General features: G+C 39.6%; 1 protein-coding gene across 11 annotated transcripts in view; it reads right to left on the bottom strand.

Annotated features, from left to right (window-relative positions):
• The window catches only part of pleca (plectin a), a 105035-nt gene that overhangs the window by 60676 nt on the left and 24269 nt on the right, over positions 1 to 20090 (bottom strand). The window contains exon 1 of one of the 11 annotated variants that reach the window (XM_026156770.1): positions 9157 to 9345. The exons of the other annotated variants lie outside the window; for them this stretch is intronic. Coding sequence (XP_026012555.1) covers positions 9157 to 9202 — 46 coding nt within the window. The 5' untranslated portion in view covers positions 9203 to 9345. Of the gene's footprint in view, positions 1 to 9156; positions 9346 to 20090 lie in introns of those variants that run through there. 11 annotated transcript variants of the gene reach the window in all.

Raw genomic sequence — 20090 nt, 5'->3', positions numbered from 1 at the left:
TGGCTCTTTTGAATCTGTCAGTGTTGTGGTTGACTGATGTAGATGCTTTTCTTTGCAATGAAAGGGCTTTGTAATTTTAAAAGAGCTAAATTATGCCAACAAAACCACAAATATTAAATTAATCAAGTGGCAAACAGTTAAAATGTGGCTGACCTGCATTTATTCTCTTTTTATGATAAAAATCATTCCAGATTATTTTAATCCTTAATTTACACAGCCTTCCATAAAAACATGGAGATTAAACGTGTGGTGAGAGGAACGTTTAATCTCATTTAAAGTGTGTTTTAAAAGTTAAATTAAATACGGAGAATATAATAAGACCATCGAGTATATTTATGTCTTCATCAAGAAGAGTGGAGACATTGGACATTATGTTGAAGGAGACAACACAACGAGACGAGGAGCTGAAACACTAAAATTCCTTGAATTGTGCTCACATAACTGGATGTGGAAAAACCCTTTCCTCAAGTCCCAGGTCTCCGAAGCAAAATCAGTGTTAGACTCTGAGGTTTCTTCAGCCATGTTTGTAAGTACTGTTGTTGCTTCTGGTTTTCGCGGAAGGGTACTGAGCAATAATGGGACGGCTGATAATAAAATGCAAACAGTTTTTGAAAATCATCAAGTTGAGGGCTGAGTTAAGGGTTTGAGGGATTAAATCAGCGAGAAAACCAAAGTATATTTCACATGTGCTTGATATTGTGTGTGAAAAGCACAGTTTGTGACAGTGTGTCATATTAAAAGCTATGTTAATTATGTATATTTTGCTCACTAAGCAAAGACGTAGATGATTTTCTTTGGTGCGTTGAGTAAATTCACCAAAACATTTTTCAGTGTGCATATCAACACCAAAGGAAGTCATTGGACCATGTCCAGTATAAAGCCAGGTGTGCCGATTTCCACTGGCCTCTATGTTGACAGCAGCACACAGTCACGCTTCACTGACTTTCTCTCCATGGAGGCTGCAGGGCTTCAATCAGACAGCTCCTGTGTTTCTTATTGTTAGATATTCAGTCATGGCTTATTAAAAGACCCTTATTCTCAAACTTCTCAGGCAGGTCCAACTAACTACCAGCTGAAGAAGTCCAAAAATGTAGTCACTGTGGGGATGTTACCCACCAAGGTGATTTAAGGTAATGGGTGATAGATCCACCATGGTCCCACAATGGGGTTTTGTTTACTACCAAGCGAGCAAGAACAAAACTTAAAAGCACTTTGACAAGACATCGCTCTCAGGAAACCCCCGAAGCAACATGTCAGCATGATGTGTGTTCAGTGCCATTAGAGGAGTCCTATAAATCAGCTCGGCCTCCTCGTAAACTCAGCCCTGACACAATGTGACTGGGGCTTCACCTCCACTCTGTCCAGATCCCGTCCACATTCCCACCTCCTCAGGCCTTTTCTAGATCACTCCCAGACTGTCACTCCCACGAGAGAAAAAAATAAGCATGATAGTAACTGTTATCTGCTTCATAGAAAGTGGCAGTGAAGGGGTCTCACAGGGCTTTTCATACAGCAGGGCGCCTTGCTGGCTGTTGCTGGCTGTTTTGCCTGCGGTGAGGGTTGGCGGACAAACAGCCTCAGTAGCTTTTATACCGTCGTCTCATGCCAGGCAACTTCTGGAAACGGCACCAAGCTCGAGGGCTTTAAAACTTACAATTACTGACAAAGTTAAATGTCAGTGGGAGGGATATGATTTCACCCTGATCCTTGAATACAGCCCACTCTTACACTTGCAAAATATAGTGTGTGCATGTATATAAAGAAAGAAATTCAAGGAGTAGTAATTTATGCTCTTGTAACTTGAATATATTTACATTTGGGAATTGCTTGTTGACCAAAACCAAGAAAATGACCCAAAAAATATCGGAATATTGAAATAATTGCGAGATGCAAATTGAGATTGAGACACGATACAAGACAGAGATATAAAAGTGCAAAAGGAAAGCGAGACATGGCCTCAAGCTGCAGATCCAGTTTACTCACTTGGCTTGGCATCAGAAGAAAGAGTACAGAAGACATGATGGCAAACAGCCTGCAGCTCTTTGTGCCACAAACAACGACAGCACTGTTGTACCAGTGACTATTATACCAAATAAAAAGCAGCATTCACTTGAAGACTGTCACACACAAAGGAATGAGGAATGAACAATTGCATACTGTAACGAAATACAAAACTCGCTTGTCTAATTATGCCCCTGCATTAACAGAAATGAAAAGATACTTTAGAGTAAGAAGCAAGGACAGAAAGATCTGATGCACAAGCAGGAGGCGCTCACCCGTCCTGTGACACCGGACAGCCTCCTATTGTCACCTGGAACCCCACAAAGTTACAAAAGGCAGGAGCAGCAACTTACCTAGAAAGAGAGAAAAAAAAGGCAAAAAAGAGAAATTCAACTTTCCTCCAAAGCAGACTCTCTCCCATTTCTAAAACCCAATCCTTTATATTTTTTATTACAATTGAAATCTTAAGAATCAACAAACAAACAGCAATAACTATGTTAACAACAGACGTCTCAATAGCCTCATTAAGGCCGCAGCAGCTGCACTAACAGTGCCCCCTCCTGGCCACTTTAGGGAAAGAAACTTAGCCGTGTGAACCCTCCGTCTTACAAGCGGCACAGGAGTCACCTTGTTTCAGTTTCCCTGCTGAATCCCCTTTCCCTAACAAAACAAAGCATAAAGAATGTAATTACGCTCCACTGAGAGTGGGATTAGAGGAAGGATTGGATGATTAGACAGGATGTGTCAAATTATGGAGGCAGTTGCTCTTCTGAATTACAGGAAACCCAAGGTTAATGGGATTAAGCAATCTCATCGGCCAACTCAGGGGGGCACTCGCGGGGACCGTTTCCAGAGTTATCAAACAGCATGACTGACAGCCTCGCTGACAGCTCCAGCACTCTTCAGTACACAGGACCCCATTAGGGGGCTACACTGCCTCTGTTTAATTGTACTAATATAGGTCAGCTAATGTTTCTAACTGGAACTACTTGTTATTTAAGAAAAGCTGAAATTTGGGTGATTACATTTTATAATAGCTGAACAATTTTGAGATTTGTGTTCATTTTGCGATTGAACTTTTTTTATTAGACAGTTCTGTCATGTGTGTTGATGTCTAAAGATCATTCAGATAAAACGTGAATTGGAAATAATAGTTTTTGTTTGTGTTCCAGTCATTAATCCAGTCATCAGCTCTGTTTGTTTTTGACCTCTATAGAAAAGCCAGAAACCTGTAAATCAAAACCAAAGCACAAAAAACAGAGGTATACCTGGATCGTGGTTCCCCAGACCTGTGATACAAAATCACCTGTAACTAAGTATTGTTGTGTTCGTTAGTTTAGCACAAGGCCTCTCTACAAACATGACATGTTTGTAGAGAGGCCCCACTTGGACCCACAACATAAGGCTGGATGAACCCAACAGTGGACTTAAAAAGGGATAAGCTGATGCCACAGAGTTCCAAGAACAAACTTGTTAGCAAACAGTTGATGACCTGTTGAATGTAATGCCGATATTTACTTTCTTTTAGCTCAGTATTAGCCGTCAACCCCTTTAGTGCTACGATCTGAAACTGGGAAAGAATTGTATGATGCATTTATCAGAGCTTTTTCACTAAAAAAAAAAGAGGTGCAACTTCTGCTGAAATCTCTGTCAATGAACCAAAACAGTAAACTTGCAGGTTGCCAATCCAAAACAATGAGCTGAAGGACACCGTTCTGCCATTCTGGGAACAGCTAGTGTAGTTAGTATCCAGTGTATTTGATATACAAGACAAGACATCCTTTCTTTACAGTCCAAATACATCTAAAAAAGAAAGCAGAAAACCTTAAGTACAAATTCTGAATACTGACATATGTTTAGCTAATCTCAAAGATTTCATGTTTTATATATGTCTGTGCACAGAGTGTAGGGGGAATGCTTTGTGCAACAAGCCTAGTCTTCACATCTGCAGTGAATCTTAACTCTGGCTGCAGAGAGAGAAACCTTGAATATAGTTATCGACTAATTCCTGCAGCTCAGATATCAGCTGAAGCATTTTGGAGCTACTGAGACTAAGACAGCTATATATGAGCCCTCTATCCATAAAATATAGACAGGATGTGTGCAGAAACACAAATACACTGTGAATAAATGAAGCTGTATAGAAACCTGGATGTAAACTTATGAGTAACTAATATTTCAAACAGCGTTCCTTCTCTTCTCTGTCCCAACGATGACAGCCCCTCATTTATACCCTTCACAGAAAGTGCAGTAGCAAGAGGAAATTTGTGATCTTTTGCAGATATGAAACAGAGCATGACCGGAGATACACAAGCACGGGAAACTAGGAAAATGAGTAAGCAAATCAAAGGGGAATACTTCTTCATCCCTAAATTACAGATTCCTATCTATATCATATAGGTCTTTAATAACAACTCAATGATGACGTTATTTTACTTGTCAAATTTGACCAAAGAAAGCCCACGTACTGTTTAATTACTGAACTGGATATGGTAGTCAGGTCTGACAATCAAGACGAGGGTGTTTTAACCTCACGAAATCAGATCTGTTCACCGAAGCACAGTCCACTTTTTAATCTAATCAAACTATCCAACACAAATCTATTTATTCCAGCTGTTAAATGTGTCCCTATTGTATGTTCTACTGTCTTACTGAAGCTACGGTCGCTTAAATTGTCAAAACAATGTCACCAAGCATCTTATCTGACCATACATAGCACCTCCTGTATGTCTCTGTTCTCGTTAGTCACAAAGATCTACACTCAGGCCTTTAATCTGCTGATTAGATCAGCCGCAGGTCTAACTGGCAAACAGGCTTTCAGCTGCTGGTCTTTCAGCCCTTTGTACACAAAGTAAATAACTCTTTATAGAGTAAAAACAATGGCTGACGCTGACTGCCTGCTACTGTTATTGTAAATGGAAAAAAGGGGATTTAACTACAAGAATCCAGCAAAGACCATGTGCATCATGTGGCCCACAACACTGGTGCCAGCCTGATGTAACAACTAGTCAGTGGCACCATTTCCTGATTCATGGTGCAACAATTTCAGTGCATTTACGCGCTGGACAATTAGTCTTTACAGAGAAAGCTGTGGGAAATTATCATGTTTGTTTCTGTGTTAAAAACCAGACAAATAGTCAATGAAATGGAGAAGTAGGCAGCAGATTAATCATAAATGCTGCAGCTGTGCATGAAATGAACATGCACTTGAACAGCCCTGCATTTGAGGATTATTTCTGCCATAATCAGGAATTAAGGGTTCACCATGTTTAGATATTTCTTTACAGTAATATTAAGAACATTAATATTTCCCAAATATGGTCAGATTTACTTATGAACAAACACATGTGGGCATTTGGGGCACTTTTTTGACACTTATGCATTATGTTCACATATCATCATCGGCAGTGTGAGATCTCTGAAGGATTGCTGTGCTGTCGGCACTGGTGGGTGTTGTGTTATGTGTTTCGCATGGCTACAGCAATAACTTTGCGGTGGACGGAACAGGAATAAATCTAACAGGGTCAAGAAAAGAAGCGGTTGCCTTCCTGCTTTTAGCTTACAAATAGTGCTACCCTGGTCTCATTGCAATGAAGGGACATTTCTGCAGCCTGGCCTGTAGCTGCTGGGATATAGTCACACTACATGGATATATGCTGGCGTTATTATGGGGCATCAACAAACTGTCCATGCTCTGTTAGTATGTCAAATTGTTTTTTTCAAATACTTATTTTAAAGGAGTTAATGAATATCACCTGTTGGTCATCATGGTGCATTGATATGTGTGTGAACATCAGTTTCTTTCTGTTGCTACGGACCATTAGAAGTAAAATTCATTCATTGTGAGCGCTGACACTGCATTAGACAGCTTTAAAGTTTTTAAGGAGTCAGTGCACATCACAGTGCAGCTCAGCACACCTGCTTTTTTGCCAAGTACACTGCAAATTATATATTTATTAGACGACCACTCGATGTAGTTGTAGTTTATACTGTTATTTCATCGGCACCTGTAACCCCGAAGCCATGTTTTATGTTTCTGTTACGGTAAATCCACCACTATGCGCAAGACATTTAATTAAAATGATGTTTTTAATGCTAAAATATAATTATTGTTGTCATCCAGGAATTTTCAAGTTGACTGTTTTACCAAAAAACAAGAAAAAAAAACTGTAAAGCAGATTTTTTTTTTTTTGAATTATCATGCCAAATCTCATGTTTTTTGTTTTTATGACAGTTTGTCTTATACACCGTTTAAGCACTGGATCTCCAAATTTTTTCTTGTATTCTTGTGTGGTGTTTGCAGCTCTTTTCCTTGGTGGGTTAATAACGATCACCTGATTCATTACAAACAGGAAAGCACATGTTCTGTTTAAATTCATTTAGAAAGGAAACATCTCCATAGACATCATAAGATCTTGATGCTATCTTCAACATCAAGAGGAACAAAAAGCAACGTTTCTGGTGAATGTTTTCGCCAACCTCCAGTGTGCTTGTATGCACGGTGGTCAAACCACATATTCAACTGTTGTTTTTCTTGATTATTTCATTTCTGATAAGTATTTCTGATGGCATTATTTAAAAAAACATCCTCACTTTGTCATGATTTCCCCAATACCCCAAAATGCATTTTAACACTAATCTATATAAAACACATTTATTTATTTTATGTAAAAATATAACAGTCCATTTCATTAAATAAACCTCTAATAAAAGGTAGGGACTTGTCAAATGACCTGCTTCACCTTTTTTTTTTGTCTGCAACACAATACCACAAGAGGTCAAGTACTTTGACTCCTGCACCGAACTCCTTTTAACTGGATATCCTGTGGACCTGTGCTGCTGAAAAGCACAGCCATCTTTCTTTCACCAGCACGTATCCTTCAGAAAGCATCATTCATAACAGAAAACCTGCTGACAAGAGTTTGAGAAACCCTGGGGTAGAAAAAGTGCTGAAAGTAAAGGAGAATGTCTTCACTCTGGTTATTTTCTATTTTGAATAAAACAAAAAGTAACACTTTATTTAGTGTGGTAAGCCAGGAAACTGTTTTATAAGAGAGCAAAACGATACAAAAAAGAATACTTAAGAAAAAAAAAAACAGGTAGTGAAAAAGCAGAGATTTCAGTGAGTCAGTGAATGCACCACAATGTAACTTTTTTTTAGAACTTTTCTTCAACTGAGAGCAACATAAGCCTGAAATGAGGCTAAAATAATTGGGTCAAGACTGAGAATCGGCTTGTAGAAAGCAGTAAAGCAGACAGGAAAAAAATATGCTAATTTCTATAATAGCTGCTATGCACCTCTAAAGACATACAGCAGATCACCAGCAGGCTCCTGACTCTGTACCAAGTGTCTGAGAATAGGTGACACAAAGAGACAATGGGAGTGATGGTCCTGCAGTGACGACATGCTTACAAATGAACTCAGTCTGACTGAGTAAGCAGCGGTGTTCGACATATTAAGTAACTCCATTGGGAGCGCTCAGTGAACCGAAGAGCCTTTGTCTCCACAGCCCTGGGGAACACATTCTCAGCCTATCCAAATGGGCAGGACTCCTTCAGATCCCTCTCCAGGATCATTTAAATGCCTCCGCTGCCTGGAAAACTTTTCCAAAGCGTTACCACATTTTGCCAGAATACTGCAGACAAACCACAGCTCCACACAGACACCAGCATTAGAAAAAGCTGCAACAGTCTGGTTGTTCTCTCCTCAAATTAGGGGCTTTCTGTCTCTCTAAATATAAATATATTTGTCTCTTACATGAAGTAGGCAACAATATCCATGACCTGAACAAATGTACATTCATTTAAATGCATAAATTATGAAACCGCAGCTAGAATTCCTAAACTTAACAAGGTCTTTCTTTTTCTAATTTTCTAAACTATTGATTTGAACGAGACCTACATTTAAATATCAGTGCTAAAGCTACAACTCTTTCCTTTTCCCTTGTAACACAGGATCAGCAGGTAGCATCATATGTTTCATTTTATAGATGAAATCTGAGAGAAATATTCACTTGTTATTATTTTTTCAAGTGTTAAAGCCATTTGAGTTCTGTAACATTTTCACAAGAAATCTGCCAGCCTTCTAAAATGAGTATATTTATTAGATAAATCAGGAACTACTCATCAAAAAAATATAACTAGGAACCTTTTAAAGGTTGATTTTGATACCCTTCATTTATAGGATAAGACATATTTCATTTTAATCTCAAAAGCTGTAAAATTCCCATGTTACAGAAGCCAAAACTAATAATCATAATCTGTAACAGAACTGCTTAAAAAGTAGGAATATCTAGATGCATTATATTCTATATGACAAAATATTAAACATAAGGTTAAAACTGAACAAAAGAAAAGTAATAGAGCTGATGAAAATGTGAATTTGCTTTTATATTTATTTAAAAAATCAAAATCTTCAAAATGGGGATAATAAGTGTTAAAATGACACTTTGCAGTACTGTATTTATGACGTCTGTGACACTGAAGTACAGCTGAGTGAGACACTTGAAAAGAGAAGGTGGGTGGAGCAAACTCTGATGATGTAAGCACTAATTATAAGCAAACACCGAAGCTCGCTGCAGCCAAACAAGCAGCAGACAGAACACAGACTACGGCTGTAGAGCTGTGTGTGATCAGCTCCGTCTCTGCACCATCGCCGGTCCCATCTCAGGACTCACGCTTAACCATAATTCCTGCTGTTACCACGGCGATGCAGCAGCCGCTCTGCACCAGGCGTTGAGTTCTGCATCTCCCGGCGCAGACGCATTCAATGTGCCGCATGCAGCAGCACCAGCCTCCCTCAGCATCTCACACACACACACCCACCCACCCAGCCAGGCTCATAAAAGACACCGCCTCACAGTGACCCCTGCTCCAACCCCTGTGGTCACGCCTGGACATCAAAGGGGAAGAAAAGCTTTTCACCTCTGTTATCCGCAGAAACGAGGCGGGAGAACAGGGGACTATAATTCCCCCATTTAACTCCCAGAAACGCTCACGACTGAACTTTTTCTTTAGCCTGCATCTATACAAATGAGGAGGTCCTGACCAGAGAAGGATTGTGGGAAAACAAGGCGGTCCTGAAAGCATATGATGGTGATGACAAGTCAGGAAGTTAAAAAAAAAGAAATTATGGAATAAAGTCAGGTGTGGTACCTTTGAGAGAGCTGATCTCATGCTGGATAGACCTTCCAGGATCCATTCTCACGGCTGCTGAGTCTCCAAACAGCAGTTTGAGCCCTGCAATGTCAGCTCAGCCCTGAAGCACCACGCTGGAGGATGTAAACGTCCCTCAGCTAACGGCAGTCTGTTTCTACCACTCTCTGCCTCCCTCCCTCTCCCTCTCTGCTCCCACAGGACTTGGCAGCTCAGTGTTTTTGTTCTCTCTCTCTCTCTCTCTCTGCCCACTTGCACACAAACCCTGTCAGCAAAGAAATTGTGAAAGAGGGAAGCACACCTCCCTCTTTTCCAGCTCCTACCCCTCCCTCTTGCTGTTCCTTCTCATCCTTGTGGTGTTTCACAGGGAGGTGCCTCAACCAGTCATCCTCCACCATCACATCACTAGCACGCAAGCAGCTGGTGTCGAGCAGGCAGTGCAGAGCGTTTTTGACTCGAGTCGTGAGTGATAGGAGGGAAGAAAAAACCTTTAAATGAAGGTCAAATCCCCTGCAAACATATCTAGACTCTAAAATTAAGATAAACTTGACAAAGAGTCACTGTGTTGTTCATTTTTGCACTGAAACATTAACTATGATTCAGCATCTCCCAATAAAGTATTCCACTACTCGACTGGAAGAGTCCCTCTATTTTTCATTAAATGTACTGCAGAGGGGACCTCAGGGTGCTTTGGATGACAGAGCAGTTTTAGGAAACTGAATTTTGGAGCCTTAATAAAATGCACTCGTGCATCTTTTTAAGCACTACCATGATTCAACTCTGCAGAGGTCACAGTAATGAAGTCATTAATCAAAGCCACAAAACAAACTAAGATCACATCATTTCATCTCATGGATTAACAGCCATTCTCAGCATTCAATCTTATCATCAGATAAAGCATAAGAAAGTTCCTGTCAATGAACCAACAATCAAAGGGCTTACATTATCAGAGCCTTGACAGAAATATTTTAGAAGATGACAGCAAGGTTATGCTGACTTTGACTCAGCAGTCTCCTCAAGCCTCCAGTGACCGGCTGACATCGCTGCATTGTGCCTGAAGTCAGCAACAGCAAAAATGCTTTTTGCTTAAGCACGAATAAACCGACAGAGGATTGACGAGTGATCAGCATAACACACGGCTGTATGAAGAATCTGTGAACTTTTATAAAAGCACAGGAAACTTTCTTGCTTCAAATTCCAGTAGATGCATGCAACTAAATAAAGAACAATTCTAGTTGTTCAAAGAGATTTTATTTGTACTCAAAAACACATAGCAGGTGATAGGACATGCATCACACCAGAGTAACTGCACTATAATCAAGTGAGACTATTCAAGCAAAGCACAAAAAGTTTATTTTTTGATTTGTAATTGCCAGACATCGATAACAGATCTACTAAATGCAACTCTGGGAGCCTAAACATGACTGCGTGGCTTTTTCTTTGAGCCTGCCCCATCTAGTGGCTGGAGTGGACGGGGGTAAGTGGAGGTGATGATACCTGCAGGGTTTGTTTGAACTTCTGGAAACTGTATATCAAAAATATTTGAAATAAATTGTGCTCAGATGTGAGGAGTCAGACATTTGCTGAGCTGCAATAAACAGTTCTCAGAAAAACATGAAAAAGGGAACATTATGGCAAGACATTAAAAAAAAAAAGATGATGAGAAAAATCTCATTTTCTGGTTCATGAGTGGAAACAGTGCTGCTCTCTACTGCTGACGTGTCAAAGCATTATGACAGTTGACAGGTAACGATTACGAGGAGAGCCGGCTTAGCTACACGTGAAACTCATGAGTCACTGAAACACAATGTGTACAAGAACCTCGTCTAAACCTGAGAGTCTCCCTTAAAGGAGAAATCTGCTTTACAATGCAATGAGTCAGCACAGACAACGTTGTGGTAATAGGCTTATAAGACCTAAGTTAGACTAATCCTTTGTAACCAGTCAGATTATGTTTACTCATAATCAAATAAGGAAGAGTAGGTTACGTCTATCAAACTCACGGGAAAGGTTCAGTCTCAGAGTCGGCTGTGTTTCCCTGCTAAGAGTTTTTTTCCCTTCCTAATTAATCGTTCAGTGGCCAGACTACTTAAAAGCACCTGTTACAAGCCAAAGGACGAGCTTTTAAGGTTCTCAGTGTTGCAGGTCTAAAAAGTTCCCCTGATCCATGACGCACAGATCTGACAGCTGCTTTCAATTAAAAAACATAAACAGCAGAAATGTTCCAAACAGCCTGCAAACCGAGCACTGACAATAAATCATCTTTAAAGAATTTTGACATCTAACAAAACAAGGTTGTTTTATGAGGTATATGAAAAACACGAGACGTGCATCAATCACTGGGGACAAATGTCTTCAAACCCTGCAGAAACAAACATCTCTGAGCTCACATGTAGACAGACGGGAATAAAAATAGCTGAATATTCCCTGGAAAAAAGAAGCTGCTGCTGCCGTGGATGTTTTCTCACTGAGACACTTTACAAAAGGTGTATTTTCTCTCCTAACAGAGAGCTGCTGAATTCAACAGCTGGTGTCTGACCTTAAACTGTTTCACACTGATGCTTCAGTTGTTCTAGTGTGAGAAAAAAAAATGCCAAAGACACTACACCACTGTAGAGCACCTACATGACAAATAGTATCGTGATGTTGGCACATTTTAGCAAAGCACAGGCCACAATCATGGAGGAGGTTATGTAGGCAGGATGTAATGACCACTTCTACAATCAATACAAAAATCAATGGCTCATCACAGATCCAGTTACAACAGCAGCAAAGAGATAAGCAGGGACCCAAGAAGCAAGGGCTAATTGGGAGAACCTGGAAGAGATTAAGTCTTTAAATGATGACAGCAGATCCTACAATAATGCAGTTTGTGATAGATTAACAAACAAGACCAAACGCTCATTTTTAGATTTGTGTAATCCACAAATCAGCCCTGTTTATTACTCCCTCTAGAGTACAAGAAAACTATCACAAAAAACAAAATTCTCAACCAAATTACATTTATTTATAGTTCCATATTTTATTTTATTTTTTTTACAATAAAAAGTCCCCAAAACAACACAAAAGTCACATGTAGCAACTCGGCTCAAAGCGCTTTACTGGTAGTGTCTTAATGTCCTTGGGGACCCAACCCCAACCAGTCGCAGCAGATGGCCCCGCCCCTCCCTGAGCCTGGTTCAGCTGGAGGTTTCTTCCTGTTAAAAGGGAGTTTTTCCTTCCCACTGTCTCCAAAGTGTTTGCTCATAGGGGGTCATATGACTGCTGGGTTTTTCTCTGTATGTATTATTCAAGTGTCTCCCTTACAAGATAAAGTACCTTGAGATGACTGTTGCTGTGATTTGGCGCAGTATAAAGACAGTGCACATCACACTAAAAAATACCATTTCAGTGAGGCAGGACAAACGACTGGAGCTGGTCTTGTGTTAGAAACTGCAGTTCTTCTAGTGGCCACTTGAGGCTGGCCCAGAGAGCGAGTCAAACTCGATCACTTCCCATGCTGAAATCTTTAACTTTACATCAGTAGTATTTGACTGAAGAAAAAATAAATAAAAGAAAGACTCCTTGAATTCTACAAAGATTCCAACGTGCTGAGATGCATTTAAGTTTTTCTTAAAATCAAGACATCAAGTTTGACAGATGGATAAACAGAGGAATGAAAAAACAACCAAGTAATTTGACTAATAAACAGGCCAACTCACTCACACTGATGTTGGTCCAAACCACTCATTATTTTAATCCAGTGATGCAAACCCTGACTGCTCTTTGCTCCTCAAACAGACACGTATATGAACTTTCAGAAGTTAGACTATTAAATCACATGATGCATGCATGTGACTCTAGAACAAGCAAACCTGTTTAATCTAATGACTCAGTCACTAAAACTGCGGCATTCCCCCTCGTCTTAGTGCTTTGTGAAAGTATGTTAAGAAACACGGCTTAACAACCGCGAGCTGCCTCAGATCTGCAGAACAGAGTAGAGCAAAGGACTTCACTAAGCTGGGAGGAAATTAAACCAGTGGTTACGACAAACAGCAAACACCACATGTGTGTCAAAATAAACACCCATCCCCAATTTTGGGCCTCTTTAAATGCTCATGCAACATATATACCACTTAAAGTTAAAAATAAGGCCCACCCAGTCGTAGCGTTGGTCTGTAAAGTGTTGTGAGCGCCAAACTAAACAGATGCACCTCCACACGCATATTTCCGTACAGGAATAAAAAAAAAAAAAAGCAAATCTGTTGCTAAAGGCTAGGGCTGTTCGATATAACAATATATATCGGATGACGATATAAAAACGTCTATCGTTTCATTTTACGCTATCGTTTGTTTCGTGGTGTCGCAAAATAAACTGTTTACGGCAATATTTTTTCATCGTTTTGATGGTCACTGTAGTGGTTATATTCATTTCTTAAAGTTCTCTCTTTCTCTTATATTTTATATAACCACACTACGGACGGACAAGCGCCTGTTTTTATGTGTTGTCGGTAAAACCATTGCGTGTCCGCTTGTTTATGTTCCACATAAACCTTTCACAATAAAGCTCAAGATCCTGTTGAGACTTAAACTGGATTACGTGAAAGAGCAGATTATTTACGGATGAAAAGTAAAAAAGAGCCGCCAGGTGCTAAAAAATAAACCTTAGACTCAAACGTTAGAACAAGCTTTTCCCCACAGCACGCCGTGTGATAAATACAACTTATGTCTAAAAATGTATAGTTTCATGCATCGGTTAAAACATTCGACTCCAGCTACATGACGCCCAGCTGGAAACACTTCACGCAAGTCGAGCTGCCCGAGATTCACAGAATTTACAGAAAATGTTACATTTTTGTGATTTATATCATTATCGGACGATAGATGTCTTATATCGGGATATGAGATTTTGGTCATATCGCACAGCCCTACTAAAGGCTGATTTGAACAGATGTGAGACTGAGTAACATACATCATTGCAAAGACTCAAAAAGCAAGGTTTTGTTCATGTCAGCAAAAATGGCCTCTGTGTTATCCATTTTTTTTACTTTAATGCATCATACCTACATTTTGGGGGATTTGCAGTAAGTTCCACTACCACATCAGACACTTCCACACAATCCAACAGACGCTCCTGCTATCCCTGTTTCTTATCCACTGAACTTTTGAAGTGGGCAAAGCTTTTCCCTGAAGGAATGTTTGGTTTCCAGGTGCCTCTTAAGCTCACTTGGCATCATGCTGGCATTAGTTAACTGTCCCCAGCAAATGCAGTCGGGCTGAAGGATGATGACTTCCCGCAGCGATTTCTAAAGATTGCTTTTTCGGTGGTTTTGTGGAAGTTCAAAGATATTTTCTTGTTGTTTATTTTTTTAATGCAAGCTTCTACTTTCAGCTAGGTGAGAGCTGTAGACAGATGTGCAAGAACAAAAATGTAAGACTTTGCATTTACATCTGGATACGTCTGGTTTTACGAAACAGTCCATAGTACCAGTATCGGTCATAATCAGGCCTGTGTTATGGTGTGTTGTTAGTTGGCTGCAGGGTAACCATCTTGTTGAACCGTAAAGAGAACATTATAAACGTTAATAAAGTTTAGCGGTTGACTGGTTAAGGGCTTTATGGGCCTGGCTTTGACATGATTCTCATTTCTCACTACAGCCCGTCGAGGAATTCAGTTTACCGTACTCTGCATTACACATGAAACCTGAAAAACCAGCTTCATAAAAACTCTAACAAAAGAAGTAAAATGAAAGGAACAGGTTTATTTCTCTACATGATATGTATGTACCTTCCACAGGGTGCATTAATAAAAACATCTGGTATTAAAGTGGACAATCTAGTCTCAGAAATAATTCATTTTAATTTGATTTAGTAAAGAGCTTTGGCCATGTTAAGGTTAGATATTCCCTCTTACGTAAATATTAATGTGCATGAACCTTTAATCACATAGGAACCTCACCTTGATGAGGAGCACTGGCAATAATAAGCATTTTCTGAACACCTACACACTAATGTTTTGAGATGGAAAAGGGTTAGTGTTCAAAACCAAAACTTGCACACCACCTTAGGAATTTCCTAGCTTGTGCTGGAGCCAATAACAAAGAAACATAACTCAGTGATTTGTTTTTTGATTAACTGTCAACTTTCTCCTTTTCAACTGTGACTATTTTGGGGGATTTCATTCCTGGAGTTTACTCTTAAAAACAGCACAGTCCTACACAGTAAAAACTATTGTTTCTGTGCATATTTGAGGAGTCAGAGAAAATTCAATTTCCCAGCTAAACATCATTGTGAGGTATATTAAGCCCCCTGGCTCCACACCAGTTTGAATGATATTTCTGTTTCCAAGCAGCGGTGCCAAAGCCTCCAGTGCCTTTTAATCCCAGGTGGAAGACCCGATACACCCGCTCCACCCCTCTGTGGGATGTGGCTCCTCCCACTATGGAAGTTCAGCCATTAGAAGCTGGAGTGTCACCAACATACTCTGGGCTTCAGGGTGGGGCGTGTGGAGGAGTAGGTGGTGATACCCCCACATCAGTTCCTGTCTAGGTCCATCGGTGATATTAAACTCCCTGTGCAGTTGTTGGAGTTCATCTGAACTCAAACAAACAAGGCGAGAATTCAGCAGCTAAAAATAATCTCTTCACTACTGCCACTCCCTGATTATCTCACACATAAAAAGAGCCCATTTTAACATCAACAGCTGGTGGATGTCATCCTGTTTATATCATGGCCACTTGGTGACAAATTTCCCGATATTAACGGAATTAAAAAAAAAAACATCAACATCGACTGGTTTGTGGACTCCTGTTGAGTTTGCTGTCAACATGAACTCAGCGATGGGTGAAAATGACTGAAAGTCGAGGACACGGCAAAAGCATGTAGTGAAACCCGACTGAAAGTAAAGTCATCAAAAAAATGTTTACGATTATTTTCTTTGACTTGATCAGAGGAGTCGCCCCCTACTGGTCATAAGAAAGAATGCAAGTTTAGGATTTAAAAAGTAAATACAGAAATCCTTTAAAGTTACATTAATCTTTTACAGAGCATGTGTGTGTATTTACATAAAATCTATGCAAAACTTCACTATGTTAACATTTAAATTCTAAAGCGAGACTCATGTTGCCGGTTTTATGCCACAACCATATACCAAACCTTCAAATATTGGGCAAGTACTATTTTCAATGCATTTAACTGCATGTTACGCTTCCAGTCATTTATGCAACTATTTCGTTTTGAAACTTTTTGGTCTTCGCAGCAATAGAATTATTACATTATATCGAATTTTGGTTACACAATTTATGCGTAACAGAAGCTCCCAGGAAAGGAAAGGAAAAGAAAGCAACCACAGAGGAATCTGTGTGTGTGTGTGTGTGTTCTATGAGGCTTTGTCTAAAGTCCTTTCAGAGAGGAGAAAAGGAGCACTTTTCAGGAGGACCACAACACCAGAGGAATTCACAGAATGTGTCATGATGACATATGTTTTAAGGCTTGTTGTCTTTCAGATCTGCACTCTGAAAAAGACACATTGAGGATGTCTGTTTTCCTTTTGGGTGTCTCTGATTCACCAGAGTCAGGACACCCAGAAGTAGTTTATTTACGCTGAACAACGTATCCATTGTGTGTGAATAAGATCAAGATCACTAACACGTTTTCAAACACTCATCGAGCTTTTAACTTCTGCAGTATCTTTCTCCGGGAAATTAATATGCTACTTTTTGCAGGCACTCTGTTTTAAATTCTTTCAATGTTGCAAAGCACTAGAAAATAAATAACTTGAGTAGTAACTTCTGAGATGAGCTCATTCTGTTTCACCTCTAAAAATGAGACGAGGTGAGACAGAAATCAATATAAACGTTATTGTTGAATCACCGCTCCAGACAAACTGCTCATAGCCTCGTTAGTATTAAAAAATAAAAGAAGATAGAAGTTGCAGACTTCAAGGGTCGTGGTGTGTGAAAAAAGCAGCAGCAGGGATTTTCAAACCCTGCAGAAAAACAGTGAGAATGCCAGTCAGCTCCCTACTGGCATTCCTGGCATTAGTCGGGATTACTGCAGCATGCCATAAACGGGATGTTAGCACCATTGTTCAGCGACCCAGGACAAACATCAGGCTGGGATCTCTGTGCTTCCTGATTCAAAGGTTAGACTAAGAGATGAGCAGAAGTATTCAGGTAAGGTGGGATGTGCTGCACAAATACAATGTCTTTATCAGGGAGATGAAAGAAGTAATTGTAATATTATGAATGAAGACGTACTCATACTGAGCAAGCTAGTTATATTAAAAACCTAAGAGTACATCCTGTCTCACGATCCTGGCTTTCAGTGCTGACGAGTTTTTGTTGTTCCTTCTTGTGTTTCTATTTTATCCATCTCTGCCTCTCCCTGTCTCGCCTATGCAGTAGTGCCTTTTGTCTTCCTTAGTTCTAGTTCTGGTTTTGGAAGTACATCTTATTTTATCTTCATGCTGAGAGCTTCTACATGGCGTTTTATATTAAACAGCTTGACATGAGAACTGTATCCTGTTTTTCATCTAACTATAAGCAGCAGAAAAACCAAAGTGATCTTTATTCCAAAATACAGACCTTTTCCTTTAATCAGTCAATGAAATGGATTTGTGGATACAGAACTTTGTGCTGTAGTATGCTGCAACTACAAATCATATCACGTGGTGTGGAACTATATTTTAATCTATTTTTGTAAGCACTTACAATCTTTTATAGCTCGACTGTGCAGAGCGCTCAAGACGGATAAAATAACAGTTTGTATATGACCGTATCCTGGAGACTGAAATCTCCCTGCGACCAGAATGATTTTTCCTCCAGTGACATCATCCTCTCAGACAGGTTAGAAAGACATCTTTCTGTGTGTCACTGCTATCACTCAATAACCCACCGGACACACTGTACAAAACCTGTGCTTTAGAGCACTGTGGGGAAGTAAAGAGTGACATCATCCTATTCAGTGACCTGAGGTTGATGATTATTGATCGATTCTTTTCCTCTCTCTCGCTCTCTCTGGCCTTAAAACGGACAGTAAACAGTTAAAGCAGCTGTGCGGTTAGAGTGGCAAGCGAAGGGAATAACAGCTGTCCAACCTTCAGCTGTGTTGTTTGTGTTTTATCAACTAATATGTTAATTTGATCAAACATTCAGTCAGCTGCAGTTTAGACAATTTAGAGGTGCCAAAAACTGCAGTTCCTCTATTGACCACTTGGTACTCCAAAAGCAAGTCAGTCCCCATGTTTAAAGACTAATAAACAAAACATATAAATTAAAAATAAAATTGAAAACAAAAATAAAACAAAACTAACTGCTTGGTCTCTTCATAACAACTCCACAGAAAGCTGGAAAACCAGTTGATTTTAGCAGAAAGCTAAACCAGTACCACAAAAACATTTTGTGATGTTTATTGTTTGGAGCATTTTTAACACAATTCTCTAACAAATCTGGTTTGGTGTGTAAAAAAATGGAAAAAACAAAACAAAACTGTTCAAGATCCCCGTACTAATTTTGGTGTGTCAGACTCAAGTATGTTAACAGGTACCTGTATTTGTGCCATGCATCCATAAAACCTATACACACACCTGGTAACCACGCTTGCTACTCATCACTCCGCCCACTGGTCCAAATATATTCAGTTATTTTTAAACTTTTTTAAAAAAAAATATAAGTCTATGCATAAAGATTTATTCTTTTTTGTGCACAAAATAAATAAATACAAAAATCAAGACAATTACATGTGGCTGAGAGCTCAACAGACATCTGGTGTAATCTAACTGAATACACAGTATTACAAATATACTGGTGACTGCCAGTGCTACCCCTCAGCCTCCTAGCAGATGAACGTATGGTATAAATTTAAATCCCGGTGACTTCCTTTTTGCATTATTGCATCCACAGATGTTTAATAGATGCATCAACAAATTCAATTTAAAAATCCTACTTCACATCGTTCTCGAGGTATTGCATTCACAAACTGGGGTGTCCATGCTGCTTGTCTGTCCACCTGGTAGGGTGACAACAATAATCCAAACTGCAATGCTTTAAAACTAATTTCCTAACCTCCTGACCCTCTGTACTGTGCAAAAGTCTTGCTTAAGTAATAGTTCTTCAGGCTTTCTGAAGGTCTTTCAAAGATTTTCAGTCCGAGTCTTATAGCTGACTATTTTCAGAGCAACGTTTTTTTCTTTGTTTATTTGTTGCCCACTTAACACTGCGACTGTGACAATAAAAATATAATATTTCTGATCTAGTTAAAGACTAAAAGAAAGTTCATACATTGAACATTTTGCAGTGTGGTTACATAACAAACGTCAGCTGTTATTGACTCCATGGATTTGGGAGGGCACTAATCCTCTGCTCCAATACAAATCCCATCTCAATTACAGCGGCTCTCACCAGCAAACTTTGCCAGGCTGAGTTCACTTCACGGCGGTTCACAGTCAGGATTTCCATTCCTCCGCAGACTTAAAGCAGTTCCACAAAAGAAACCAGAGACACAAACCAATTACATCTATATGCCATTTATCATCAGAAAGGATTTGGACTACGTGAAAGAATGTGAGGGCATCTATTAGATAAAGAGGCATGACCAGCACAGAATCAGCCAGATGACTAGTCTTACTGCAGGAACTGAAAGGTTTCTGAAAATCACAGCAGACTGGCTGATATCCTCTAAGATTTCAAAGCGCTGTACCTAATCCAGGAATAAGACGTTTCTGAGGTTGTTGTTGGCTTTAGAATATGTTTAACAAGTTGAACGGCCTTATGAACATCAGAAAGAAGAACTTGGTGTAGCTAAGGTCAGATTTCAGATAATTTTACATATAATAACTCAGATAATTACACAGCTTGTGCCTGGTCTACCACTTTTTTTTTTTTTTTTTTTTAATGCAGCAACATAAAAAGTTAAAAGCCTAAATCTACACTAGTTGAAGATCGACCACACACAAA

Source organism: Astatotilapia calliptera, chromosome 22 (assembly GCF_900246225.1).
Source record: "Astatotilapia calliptera chromosome 22, fAstCal1.2, whole genome shotgun sequence".
NCBI classification, from domain to species: Eukaryota; Metazoa; Chordata; class Actinopteri; order Cichliformes; family Cichlidae; genus Astatotilapia; species Astatotilapia calliptera.
Note: the sequence above shows the minus strand (reverse complement) of the source record. Positions and strands in the feature narration are given on the sequence as shown.